The sequence below is a fragment of the Gymnoscopelus microlampas genome, assembly GCF_963454915.1.
Source record: "Gymnoscopelus microlampas genome assembly, chromosome: 15".
Classification (NCBI taxonomy): Eukaryota; Metazoa; Chordata; class Actinopteri; order Myctophiformes; family Myctophidae; genus Gymnoscopelus; species Gymnoscopelus microlampas.
The window spans coordinates 45,986,155-46,000,220 of NC_139952.1; the positions used below are offsets into that span (position 1 = coordinate 45,986,155).

Consider the following 14,066-nt stretch of genomic DNA (forward strand, 5'->3'; position numbering starts at 1 on the left):
TTAACACGTTTTAGTTTGAGTAGAAGATGCAAATAGTATGCTACAGCTACTATTCATGAAGTTAATAGTAGGCTAGTTAAAGACATGGTTCGAAATCGATAGTCATGAATGTAATGACTTGGGCTGCTTTGTTTAAAAATATTATTGTTATTATGAATAATTATCGACAATTAAAAATAACTTTACATTATATATTGCAGTAATGTATTACTTCTACACATTATATTACAAAGAAGATGGCGCAAATAGATGGTGAATGACAGTGCTGTGTTTCTGTACAGACTGTGCAGTCATGTCAGTGGGACCAGATGCACACAGTTGCATGCAGTTAGCGTAGCGCATCGCATACGCCCCGCCAGGACCGCAAGCGCTACTGAACGAGAACGTGAACGAATCATTTGAACGAATCTTTGCCGTGAATGTGAACGAAATCGTTCGTTCACCGAAATGAACTGTTTTTCCCACCACTACTGAATGGACGTCCAAGCTCACAATGAGGTTGGAGGTCAAAAGGGGGTGGAGCCTGGAGTCAGCAAAACCAGCTAACTCCACCCACTCTAACTCCACCCCCCTTTGGTGGAGTTAGCTGGTTTAGCAGAAAGTTTGAGGATCCAATGGAGTTAGCTGGTTTTGTCAGAAGCGCTTTTTAATACTTTTCATTGGTTCAATATTTGTTTAATCAACACACAGACGTAAAGGGTGCTCAACAGCACTGATTTATAAAAAAAATGCTAATGCAGAAAAATGGAGTGGTTGCTGCCCGACAGCAACGAATACAAGCATGTACAACAGGTTTTGGGCACATGATAACTTAGCCATTTTCAAAGGATGGAATGGAATGATAACCCTGTTGCCAGACAGTGAAAACGACCATTGCTTTTACATCTTATTATAGGCTGGTCTGTTATTGAGTGCAGCGGTCATTATTAAAAAATAACAGATAACGCTGAATTCAGTGATTGACCAATCAGAATAAAGCATTCAACCAAGCCGCATAATAATCAACATATTATGTTATAATTCCATGTGTTTTACACCTGCTTGTGTACCTGTGTTGTCGGCTCTCCTGCTGGTCTCTGGCGTGTTGTTGTTGCTGCGGACGCTGTGCAGACGACGTTGCCTGTGTCTGCGGCGGTACTGGAAGTCAGCGTACTCCTACCAACAAAATAACACAACGTTAGCCACCAGTGAACATAACATGAAAACAATACATGTGTCTCTTCTACAGAATGTGGGTTTTATGCCTCTTAAGCGGCGCATGCATGCTGCAGGGCGGGATCGGTTCAGCAAAGCTCGCAAGAGATGTTAGTCGCACGCAGGGCTTACACTGATATATATACAATATATAATATACTGTACGCATTGGTTAATGAAGAGAAATTTGCACTGCTGGCGTCTGGGATCGGACGCAGCTTTTCTCATGCGGTAATAAATGCATCCCCAGACCTGTAATAGTAATTGTAAAAAATGGATAGATACATAAAGTGTTTCTGAGGTTATCCTACTGGCCAAACACTTGTGATGCATCTCAAGTTGTGACCAGAGTAAGTTTGTTGAAGAGAAAACTGTGTGTGTGTGTGTGTGTGTGTGTGTGTGTGTGTGTGTGTGTGTGTGTGTGTGTGTGTGTGTGTGTGTGTGTGTGTGTGTGTGTGTGTGTGTGTGTGTGTGTGTGTGTGTGTGTGTGTGTGTGTTACCTGTGTGTGTCTCTCTCTCTGCTCTCCGTCTCCCAGTACTGAGTGACGTGCCAGCATCTTAACACACATATAAGCAGAGCGGGTCAGCTGTGGCCCTAATTAATTAACTTTAATTAAATGTAATTAACTTTGAATTTAAAGCCCCTTCATCACACCTAGTGGGTGTCATGTGCTGCTCTATGGTTACAGTGTTTCAAATGTGCTCCTGCTAGGGGTGCAACACTTAATTGAACTATTCAATTTATATTATTATTATTAATACCATAATCGATTAATTGGCCAGCGTAAATGCGGCGTGAAGTCCTACAGGGCTGCAACAGTCAACCACTCTCAACCTAGCCTCGGAAATCCAGCCTTTTTTTTTGTTTCAAAAGAAAAAAGTCTGGGCGAACGGTGCAGGAACGATGGTCTTAGGACCTTGTTAACTCCTAACCAACAAGAGTGCAGAGGGGCGTCGCTCTAAATTTGGTGACGTCAGCCTGCTCCATGCACAGACCGGGGGGGGGGGGGGGGGGGGAGGGGAGGGGAGGCGGGGACATAGATTGGTGAAGCAATCGGAGGACGCGGCTGCTCCGGGCGCCTGGGTTTGGATCCGCCCTTCGAGACCATGGATTGCTCTCGTTCTCTCAGTCTACTCTCAACCTGGCATCCCTATTTTGGTCATGTCATTATAGATGGAAATTTCCAAAACATTTCTAATAGCAAAAATAACGTGTTGTGAGCTTGTAGAAAGGCCATTTTCAGCGACACAGACTAAGTACACTACATTTATTTTTGCGTTGATTCTTTGATTAATTGAAAAAGTAATCAATCGAAAAATCGCTAGGAAAATAATTGATAGGTGTAATTTCCACGCAACAAACATTTCAACTGTGAATTGTGGTTCTGTGGAAAAACCTCAGCAGTACAATAACATTATATAATAAAAATAAATAATTATAATTATTAATCATGATAATAAATAACAGTAAATATATAATAGATATATATATTTACATATATTTAACAGATATATCAGAGCCACAGACAGGGTGCTGGTTGAACCACATGCATGGGACAGGGACAGGGTGTGTGACGCACGTCACTCATGCACGACACCTGCTGGATGTTTAGGGAACAGCATAGGCCAGCTTAGCATGGAGGGAGGGAGTCTGTAGCCGGTATGCTGCGTTCACACGGCACTGTGTGTCCGTGTGCGTGTGTGTGTGTGTGTGTGTGTGTGCACGTCTTACCTCAGGAGAGGCAAAACCAAGGTACTCCCAGTCCCAAGATCCTCCAGGGAAACTACAGAAAAACATAAACAAGAATATTTACTTACTGAGATACACACATAGACGTGGTTGAGCTGAAATATGTGACTGTTATCACCTCATTTTACCCCACTATGCTGGTGTACTTTTACCTTAGCGCTAGGTATACTCTTAGTTGCTCGTTTTAGAAGAGAATGCACTTAAGACTTCCCGGTTATTAGTAGTTTTCTAGGCCATATATGTTGAATGCACTTACTAAGTGGCTTTGGATAAAAGCTTCTGCTAAGTGACGGCAATGTAATGTAATAAAGTTCCATAGCACAGTACCTACTCCACATGACATGTCCAGTGTTGCCATGTCCGCTTATTATAAGAGACTTTGGGCTTTATTACCTTATTTTTGTCTCCGCCAGGCCGAAAGGCATGGCGAGAGTATGTTTTACCCCCTGTCCGTCCGTGTTACCAGCTAATCTCCGGCACCGTTGGCCCGGTCGCTGCCAAACTGTGCACACACACTCCCTGGATGCCAATTCAGAACCTCTGCCTTTTTCACATGGGCCTGTTGTAGCGTCACCAGGAGGACGATTTGTGGAAAACCCATTTACTCCCATTACTCCTACAGATTTTATCCAAACGTCATGCACATCGGTACACAGTATCTCTATACTGCCCTGCCAAGGCAGAGTGCAGTAACTACGAAAACAAAAATCACTGAAAAATGGGTTTAAAAGTGATTCAACTGGTCAGCCAAATGAGATATTGGCATATAAGTGATATTACACTAATTGTACATCTGTTCTTGAGGTAATTGTTTATCCCTCAACATCAAAAAGGCTAATTTGACCTTTGGGCAACCCAAATAAGTCGGTGTGTCCAAAAACGTAGTTACTGCTCTTTGGCTTGGCAGGGCAGTATAGTCATGTGATAAAATTCCATCCTCATTGGCTAAGGTTGGCTTCCAAAGTTTGCAGGATTGGTCCGTTTTGAACAAAATGCCTCAAATCATGAACGCAGCTTGCGATTTCCGTGACATTTCACACGCACATTCCCACTAGGCCGAGGAAGAAATGCCACCCTTTTCACATTGGCCTGTTATAGCGCCACCAGGAGGCCACGATAATGTACCTGACCTGGCGGAGACCTGTGCTCCGAGGAGCACTTTTTCTAGTTGGGCTTGTTTCTAAAGTGTAGTTACTTATTTGGGCTTGCTCACAACACATCACATCGCTATGGTTATTTTCAAATATCCGATGTATATAGGTTTACGGTGCTCATGTGGCTTAGTCGCTTCTTTTGGCCTTGTTTTCCTAGACCTGGTTGCTTGTTTCTCGCACAAAATCAGGCAACCCTGGCTCTCTGGCTCTGTGTCCATTTGTTTGTGTTTCCATTGTCAGGTGCCTCGATATCTGGAGGTGCTTGGAGGAGGTGCTATTTTCTGTGTCCGTTCTAGCACAGTTCCAGGTGAGGCTAAGCAGGGCTGATACCGGCCAGAATTGTGACATGTAATAATGCTGCTGACTGGTCAGAGAATCCTCACAGAATGCCTATTTCTTGCCTAAAGGGCTGTTCACACTGAGCTATGTATAACTATAACTATAAAAAATATAGTTTTAAAAATCGTTCTTAGTCAAGTTGATGGCAGAGTTCTATGCCTAAACCTTACCTTATTCCTAAACTTAACCTCTGTCAAACTATGCCTAACCCTAAACTTATTCCTAAACTTAACCTCAGTAAAACTATGTCTAAACCTAACCTTATTCCTAACATTAACCTCAGTAAAACTATGCCTAACGCTAAACGTATTCCTGAACGTAACCTCAGTAAAACTACGCCTAACCCTAAACTTATTCATAACCTTACCTCAGTAAACCGAATACGAGAGCAGTCCGCCAACAAAATGGGGGCGAGTGTGTTTTGGGGTGAGCAGTTCCGGTGACCAGTGTGAATGGCATTCTAATGTTACCAGGAATTGTTTTTGATGGGCTGTATAGCTTGGAACAGATATCATTCCAGTTAGCGTTAGCTCCTTCGGGAGTGGCTTGAACACGTCCACCTTCGGTACTAAAAAGTTATATTCTGGACATGTCATTAATAATAGTCAAACATTCCGCGACAATAGCAGATCTACAAGCTCTACAACGCGTCACAACTGACAATTTCCAGCGAAGAGCACAGAGCCCTGGGGGACCCGTTCAACAAAAGTATATAAACGTAGGGTTTAAGTGTTTTAATTTAAGCTACAGTGTAGGGAATGAAACACATATTATACGGTAGTAGTGTGTGCGTACTTCCTGCGGGGGGCCTCGGGCGAGTCGTTGGGGGCCACGCCGCGAGCCACCGAGGCCAGGAACTCCTGCCTCTTCTGCTGGACGAGGCGTGCGGCGCTGATGATCTTGTGGCGTGGCGTCCGCAGGTACGGCCGGTTGACCTTCTGAGCCAGGTCCTCCACCACCATCTCCAGGTCCGTCTGGAAAACACATGGGTTAAAGATAAATAGAATCTCACCACTGAAAAATGTTGTTAGGCCAAGTTTTTTGTCTTTAAATGTCTTGATGAATTGAATACCCAGGACCACAATGGAAATAAGCCCCCTATAGGGCTTTTTGTGTCATCCTTTTAACACATTCCCTGCCATTGACGGAGATCTCCGTCATTTCAAACCCAGAGGTTTGGGTTGTGTAGTTACCTTGCCATGGTGTAACTCCAAAGGTGGACAAGAAATCTAAAATAATTGCTCCATTGATTAGAAATTGATAATTCAAAATATGCTCCTCATTGACTTACATTGTACGTCAAAACAGCTCTCAAAGTCACTCTTTTAGCACGTAAACGAACACAAACAAAGCTCATTCAGACAATACAGAACATCACCAAACCCAGAACTGTTTGTTTTTTTAATAAAAAGGTCAACTTCCTGCTGATTTCACTATTTGAAGATCCGGATCCACATCCGCGGATCCAGTGCGGGGTAAAAATAGCAAAATCGACAGGAAGTTAACATTTTTTATTTAAAAAAAAGAAATATCAGAGATCAATTAGGGTTTTCTGTAAGATTGAACATGTATCTGGAAGACTGAACATGTATTCTATTGCTAGTTTGACCACTTCAAAGACTCTTTAATCTTAAAATAACTAATAACCAAAAATAGGCTGATCTACAAGCTCACAACGTGTCGCGCTGCGACCCGTTGTGAGCTTGTAGATGAGCCTATTTTCGGAGCATGGCATGCTTCCATAGAAGACATGCTGGCTTCTATAGATCAGTGCTCCCACAATAGGACAGCCGGGGTAAAGATATCCTGGTATGACAGCACCCTTCTTTGGGTTACGTTGTTCACATGTTGTTCAGGATAAAACAAGATGTTTAGATGTTCATAATAAAACACTGATTAAGCTTAGATTTTCTCCAAAACTGCACCAGGTTACACAACCTTCTCTCGCTCTCTCACTCAAACAAACACATCTTGGAATAAAATGTTCCAGATTACTGGACAGATTATTTTTGTACAAGTAATATCCAAATCATAATGAATTGCAGTAAATCCACTTGACCCCCCCCCACCCCCCGCCAAGAAAAAAAGAACAATAGATGTACCTAAATAATAAGATTATACAATATATGGTTATCTATCCATGGAGCCCAGCCTAATGTGGTGAATATTTAGAGTCATAGTGCCATCTTGTGGTGAAAAAAACAAACTTTTTGTTGTGACAAATACTTTTTGGAAGTCCATACATCATGCCGTTCACACTGCCATGTTTACATTGTGAGTGCTGACGCTGTAGCTTTATAAAGTTCTGGGACTTGTTTTTATCAGGTTTTATAGGATAGTTAATATTTATGCTGAGTATATTCTGTGAGGTGTGTCAGGTGAGATAAATCAAGCACACATCTGGAGGCTCGGGAATGTGTTTTTGTGCTATGAATGCATTCTTACTCAACTTGTGTGCAGTTCTAGTCAGTAAAACAACGCAAAGTCACTGGACAGAAAAACGTCATAAGCCTACAATAAAATATTCGCCTGCGTGGCTGCAATATTAGAAAAGCCACGCTTCTAGCGCGGACGTACAGTGACGTCTAACTCGACCACTCTTCTGAAAGTAGAAGATCTCACAACGCGTCACATCCGCGACACGTTGTGAGCTTGCTCATATTTATTTGTATTTATTACTTGTTGTTTGCACTATGATGTTGGTTGGCACTGTTTTGTCCTGTCTTGCACCAGTCCTGTTGTAAACTGCGCTTCACTGCATCAAACCAAATTCCTAACATGTCTACATGTCATGGCAATAAAGTCTTCTGATTCTGATTCTGATTGTAGGTCTTCTATTTTCGGTGCACTACACTAATGTACAAGTATACATTGGGCTCAAAGGCGCTCGGGGGGCGCAGTGGTAAAGTCCCTGCCCACCACCACGGAGGTTGTGGGTTCGAATCCACCGTGGTGCATCCGGCTTTGTCGAGCGTCTACATGAACACAATTGTCCCGTGTTCAGGGGGAGGGGGAGGGTGATATTGGTCAATGCGCGTACTCCTATGATGTACGAAATTCTTTATTTGAAAAAATGCAGGATAAGAATCCAGATTTGTTTTGGATGTATGAATGTTATATGTTAAGTTGGCTGTTCAATAAGGAAGTTTTTGTTTTAGGAAAATTCATAGAGAAAGCATGGCAGTTGAGATGGAGGACGATGTACCCGTAACTTGGACAATCAAAATGTTTATGTATTCTGTCTGTGGTGTATCTTGGTGTATATGTACATTGTGTGAGTGTCTTATAAGCCCGTGCGGGCTGGGCATCATGTGGTGCAGGACACTATAATAAAAATCTATCTATCTATCTATCCTATGGGCTGGCGAGGGGGGCAACTGTCAGCGGGGAGAGTTGGGTGGGAGGAGTAGGACGAAGGCTCTACGTCCTCCTGGTGGGGGCTCCTTACTGCCAGGTGAGTCAGTAGGATACAACAGCAGTGACAACACAGACATGTGTGTGTGGGGAGGAAATAATTGGCATAACGACTAAATTGGGGAGAAAAAGGGGTAAAAAATGATTGGCTACACTACATATATAAATCTACAAGCGCATTGGGCGGCACCGAGCGTCGCCCCATGCGCTTGTAGATCTGCTATTTTTGAAGAATCGCGGACATTTGTGCAAATCTTTGAATATATCTTTTTTAAAGTAGAATATGTTGTTCCAGGGACCCCTCCCCATCCCCAGAAGCAAAGATTGTAGTTACAAATGTTCGCTTTAAAATATGTATATATTCAAAGATTTGCACAAATGTTCAGGATTTTAAAAAAAAATAGCAGATCTACAAGCACAAAGTGACGCGCTATGAGCTTGTAGATCTGCTATTTTTGAATAGCCAAAAGTAAAAAAAAGACTAAAATCTAAAATGACAGAGATGCGTTCCCGGATTTAACGGGTTAAAGATGTGTAAAAAATGAATAAAAATAAATAGGGCTCCAGACAGACGTGTGTGCATGTGTGCCGTACCTGCATGAGTTCAAAGATCTCTTTCTGCGTGCTGCCCTGCTGCAGGAAGAAGCCATAAGGGTACGAGCACTTCAGCACGCGCCGCGTCTTCAGCAGCTCACACACACCGTCCTCGATGAAGCGCGTGTCTGGAGGCGTGCCCTCTCCTGGTGACACACAGTATTACAATGTAGGCATTTAGCAGACACACACTTTATCCAGAGTGATACTTAATAAGCACGGTAAACACATACATACGTAGATGATGCAGAGAGACAGTGTATAGAGAGCCTCAGTAGTCTAGGATCACACATGTAAACCAAGTCTAAACAACATACTATCAAAACATTATCATCGGTACATTGAAACTATAGGATCCCAGGTAAACAAATCTGTCTAATAACATGCTATCTGAATTACATTTGAACCTAAGTCTGCATGGTCGTCAAGGCTAGGTCAAGCACACACGCATGCGCAGATTGCGTGCACACACACACACACACACACACACACACACACACACACACACACACACACACACACACACACACACACACACACACACACACACACACACACTCATTGTTATTGAAAAGCTGTCAGCACAGAGTACAGTAGCTTGGTCTTTCTACTGTTATCTTATCTGGCTATTTTATTGTTGTTATTCTGTGATTTTTTTTTAAAAACGTCATTCTACTTCATTCCTTCTGACCGCCAGAGGCAGTGTTTTCAACACCTGGATATTCATCGCGCGCTCGCGCATAGGTCGAATATTAATACCAACAAAGTCACTCGTGACCTGTGTGCGCGCACGCCACCTATTTAGGTGCGGTGTACACAGCGATCATCCTCTTTCATCTTTTCGCCTCCGGAGCGTAGGTCGATTAACTACTGCAGCTGCGCGTGGAGCCTTGCAACCAACGGTTGGAGCTACGGACTACGGTTTCGTCCTCCAGAGGCTGCGTAGCCTGCTATATTGGATTACCCCGTTCATAGGGGCATCGGAAGGAACCGAAAAGGAAGGGAAAAAGAGGACAAAGAAAAAGAAAGGACGCGTATAGCAGCAGCCCTGCAGCGGGCTAGCTTGCTAGCACCGAAGCTAACAACAACAGCAGCGTGAGTCCCCGCTACACCGTTGTTGCTTGTCCTGAAGAAAAGAAAGCACGGATAGCTGTACATTGGCGACGGTGAGTGCTGCATGTTTGAACAGAAATAAACAAATTAGCGTTGAGGGTGGTTCTCGCCCTGCCGCTTGGATATATACCGCAAGCATTGGGGGTGTGTCTCGCCCCGCTGCTGCTGGTCGCTGGACAACAATAGAAATAAAATAATAATAAGGATTAGCGTTGGGAGTGTGTTTCGCTCTGCCGCTTTTGAGGGACCGCGGTGCGCGGCCCGCTATTATTATACCGTTAGCCTCCGCTGCTGCTTGGCGCTGACAATGTACGCCGTCTGTAACACGTGCTCGGCTGTTCTGGGATCAGAGGATGGCCATGACCTATGCCCACACTGTCTTGGCATTGGGCACCTGAGGCAAGCCTTGACAGAGGACGCTTGCACTAATTGCGGTACCATGTCTTTCACTGAGAGGGAAGAGAGGTTGGCTATGGCTGAGGAGGACACCGATGTGCCTCCCTCAGGAATGCCGGTCTTGAGCCCTGTAGGGGGTTGTTCTAAGCGCCAGAGCCTATGTACTGAGGCCCCAGGCGCCAAGAGGAGACGTCAGAAGGAGGATCCGTTGTCTAGCAAAGTGGACACATTGACCTCTGAGTTTGCTCAAATTAAGGCTCTTCTTCTCAACCTGCAGCCTGGTGCTCCCCGCACCGATGCTGTGGCCCCGGCGCCTCCACACCAGGGCAGAGATGGGAACTATGTCCATGGTACTGTCGATGTTGTTGTTCAACATGAGGACGATGCGATGTCTATTGCAGCCTCGGACTCCCAGTTTGGGTCCGGAACGGCAGAGCATGAGGGCCTAGAGGACCAGGGCGGGTCCACCACCGGGTCCCCCACCCACTCATTGGCAGGCTCTCAGGGGTCTGGAGCAGATGCTTATGTGCCTGGGCTCAATGCAGCTAGGGAGGCCGTTCAGCTGGCCTTGTCACGGCTGGGACTGGATGCCCCCCCGGGGGAGGCCCCCCCTCCTAATGCCTTCTTCAGGCACGCTCGGCAGTCCTCTTTCAGTGTGCCGCCGTCTGAGGACTTCATCAAGGAGCTTCAGCAGTGTTGGTCAGATCCCAGGGCCAAGGCTGGTCTCCACCTGTCACGAGACTGCAGGGCCTTGGCGGCCATGGACAGAGCGGGGGAATATGGGTTAGACCACGTGCCGGCTATGGACCCTGCCATTGCATCCTTAATACTGTCCCCGGATGAGGCCCTCAGACCGGATGCTCGTTGTCCACGAGCACAATGCAGGGTCACGGATGACTACCTCACTAGGAGCTACGATATAGCAGCTCGGGCGGCACGTATCGGAAATTCTCTTTCCCACCTTATACTGGCCCTAGACCAGTCCCTCCGCACGGCGGGGGCTGATGCCCCGTCGCAGAGCCTGAGTGAGGCCTCACTCCACGCTTTCGCTTATATGACGAGGGAACTCGGCAGACTGATGTCCACCCTGACTTTGGCCCGTCGCCAGGTGTGGCTCGCCCAGGCCCCATTGTCGGAAGGGTGCAGGAGGACACTCCGCACACTGCCTGTCATTCCGGGCCAGATGTTTGGGCCCGCAGCTCAAGAGGCCCTGGAGCGTAGTGTTCAGGCAAACAGGTCCAGGCGCCAGTTTGCGGACTTACGCCCAGCACCGTCACCTCAGCCTAGACGCACGGGCACTCCTTACCCTGCAACCAGGGACCAGAGCTCCTCGGGAGCCAGACGTCCCTTCCCGAGGCAGGGCCAACCCCAACAGGGCCCCCAACAGCCTTCATTCCGGCCGCCCACAGGCAGGGCTCCTAGGCGTGGGGCCCCTGCCAGCCGGTCCTCTAAGCCATTTCAGGACCGGGAGAGTCGGAGGTGACTCTCCCGACCCGGGCCCCAGCCGGTTCACCCCGCAACATCTCAGCCGCTGGGAAGCCTTGACTACAGACCCTTGGGTGGTGACAACGCTGTCCAAGGGTTACAGGATTCAGTTCAGACGTCGGCCCCCAAGTTTCACAGGGGTACGAATGACGGTGGTCGACGACCCGCTGAGGTCTCAAGCCCTCAGCCGGGAGATTTCAGAGCTCCTAGAGAAGAGAGCCATAGAGTATGTACCTGGTTCAGCTCAGCTAAGAGGGTTCTACTCCATTTATTTCCTTATTCCGAAGAAGGACGGCAGCCTTCGGCCGATCCTCGACCTCAGGCAGTTGAATCAGTACCTGAAGGTTTTTCGTTTCCGGATGCTGCGCACAGTGGATGTTCTCCAGGCTGTGTCAGAAAACGATTGGTTCACAAGCATCGACCTGAAAGATGCTTATTTTCATGTGCCAATAGCACCACACCACAGACAGTTTCTCCGCTTTGCTTTCAAGGGGCGGGCTTATCAGTTCCGGGTGCTCCCATTCGGGCTCTCCCTCGCCCCCCGGATCTTCACCAGATGCGTAGCGGCGGCGCTTGCTCCGCTGCAAGCCAGAGGCATGCGGATCCTCCCGTATTTAGACGATTGGCTGGTATGTGCTTCGAACCAAGAGCAGGCACTCAGCGACACGTCCACCCTTCTGGCCCATGCCGCTCAGCTGGGGCTCACGGTGAATCTCGCCAAGAGCTCTCTGGCTCCCAGTCAAACCACTGTGTTCATCGGCATCGCCCTCAACTCAGTTTCAATGCGGGCCTGCCCCTCCCCGCGGAGAGTGGACGACATTGTGGGCCTTGTTGCTCGTGTACGGGGGAGTACAAGGCTGACATACGGCCTGCTCCTTCGTCTGCTGGGCACATTAATTGCGGCATCCGCAATTGTGCCCCTGGGACTCCTTTCGTTGCGCCCCCTGCAGCTGTGGGTCAACGGCTTAGGCCTCGACCCCAAGAGGCACCAGAAGAGGCTGGTGAGGAACTCCAGCCAGTGCCGTGGGCTGCTAGAACCCTGGAGAAGGAGGGCGAGTCTGTGCCAGGGCGTCGCCATGGGCTCACTACCCTCTCGCCGGGAGATAGTGGTGACGGATGCATCTCTCTCAGGCTGGGGGGCTGTGTGGAAACACAGGACAGTCAGAGGAACCTGGGGCCCTCAGCATGGACTACATATAAATGCACTGGAGCTCCGTGCAGTGTACCTAGCCCTCAAACATTTCCTTCCAGCCTTGGAAGGAAGACATGTCCTTGTCCGATCAGACAATACGTCAACGGTCTACCATGTGAACCATCAGGGAGGTGTCAGGTCCAGGCAGTCTCTGCAGGAGGCTCAGATACTTCTTCAGTGGGCTTTTCCTCGCCTTGCCAGTCTCAGGGCAGTACATCTGCCAGGTGTTCACAACCAGGCTGCAGATATGCTTTCTCGCCAGAGTCCTCCTCCAGGCGAGTGGAGGTTGAACCCCTCAGTGGTCCAGGAGATCTGGGAGAGGTACGGGAGAGCAGATGTGGATCTGTTTGCTTCGAGCACATCAACACACTGTCGACTGTGGTTCTCCCTGTCGGATCCAACCAGTCCATTGGGGCAGGACGCATTAGCCTACCCATGGCCCCTAGACTGCCTCTTGTACGCATTCCCTCCAATTCCACTGCTCGGGCTGACACTTCACAGAATCGCCACATGCGGTCACACGGTGCTGCTGGTGGCTCCATACTGGCCGGGGAGGATATGGTTTCCCATGATCCGACGGCTTCTCAACGGAGCACCTTGGCCTCTCCCATCGAGGCCGGATCTCCTGTCGCAAGTAGGGGGCCGCATTTGGCATCCCCAGCCAGATCGGCTCCAGCTTCATGTTTGGCCCCTGAGAGGCCGGGTTCACTGATGAACTCCTGCGACCAGGCGGTTGTCCATACCTTGCTTAACGCTCGTGCACCGTCCACGAGAGCGCTGTACTCTAACAGATGGAAATTGTTCCGTAGTTGGTGTGAGGGCCAACAGGCGGATCCAGTCATGTGCTCGGTACCAATGCTGCTCCGCTATCTACAGACTTTGCTGGATAAGGGGCTCTCAGCCTCTACAATGAGGGTGTATGTTGCCGCCATTTCGGCTCAGCATGGGCTGGTGGACGGTCGTACTGTGGGATCTCATCCTTTGGTGAGTCGCTATCTGAAGGGGGCTCTGAGATTGCACCCCCCGCATGTCACTCGGGTGCCCTCGTGGGACTTGCCTACGGTCCTAGAAGCCCTGTGTTCTCCGCCGTTCGAGCCGCTGGAGCGGGCTGATCTCAGGTGGCTGTCGGTTAAAACCGCCTTCCTCCTCGCCATTACATCTGCCAAGCGAGTGGGAGAACTCCAGGCCCTGTCTGTCGCTAGGGACTGTTTGAGGTGGACTTCGGATGGGTCGGGGGTTACTATGTGGCCCAACCCCTCCTTTCTTCCTAAAAGGCTGTCAGCCTTCCATATCAACCAGCCTGTCGGATTGACGGCTTATGCCCCACAGCCAGGAACGGAGGGATCGCATCCTGATGGTGGGTTGCTGTGCCCCATCCGGGCCCTGAGGCAGTATGTGGACGTGACTTCTGTGTTTCGGAAGTCGGACGCACTGT

At 48.1% G+C, this 14,066-nt stretch overlaps 1 protein-coding gene across 3 annotated transcripts in view; it reads right to left on the bottom strand.

Moving 5' to 3' along the window:
* The window catches only part of LOC311062248 (ankyrin repeat and IBR domain-containing protein 1-like), a 63,833-nt gene that overhangs the window by 3,912 nt on the left and 45,855 nt on the right, over window positions 1-14,066 (bottom strand). For 2 of the 3 annotated variants that reach the window (XM_084081127.1, XM_084081128.1), the window contains exons 17-21: window positions 8,446-8,591; window positions 5,233-5,411; window positions 2,927-2,978; window positions 1,695-1,751; window positions 1,050-1,155 (exon numbers count right to left, since the gene is read on the bottom strand). In XM_084081127.1, the coding sequence (XP_083937253.1) occupies window positions 1,050-1,155; window positions 1,695-1,751; window positions 2,927-2,978; window positions 5,233-5,411; window positions 8,446-8,591 (540 nt within the window). The remainder of the gene's footprint in view (window positions 1-1,049; window positions 1,156-1,694; window positions 1,752-2,926; window positions 2,979-5,232; window positions 5,412-8,445; window positions 8,592-14,066) is intronic. The other variant, XM_084081129.1, reaches the window with a different exon arrangement.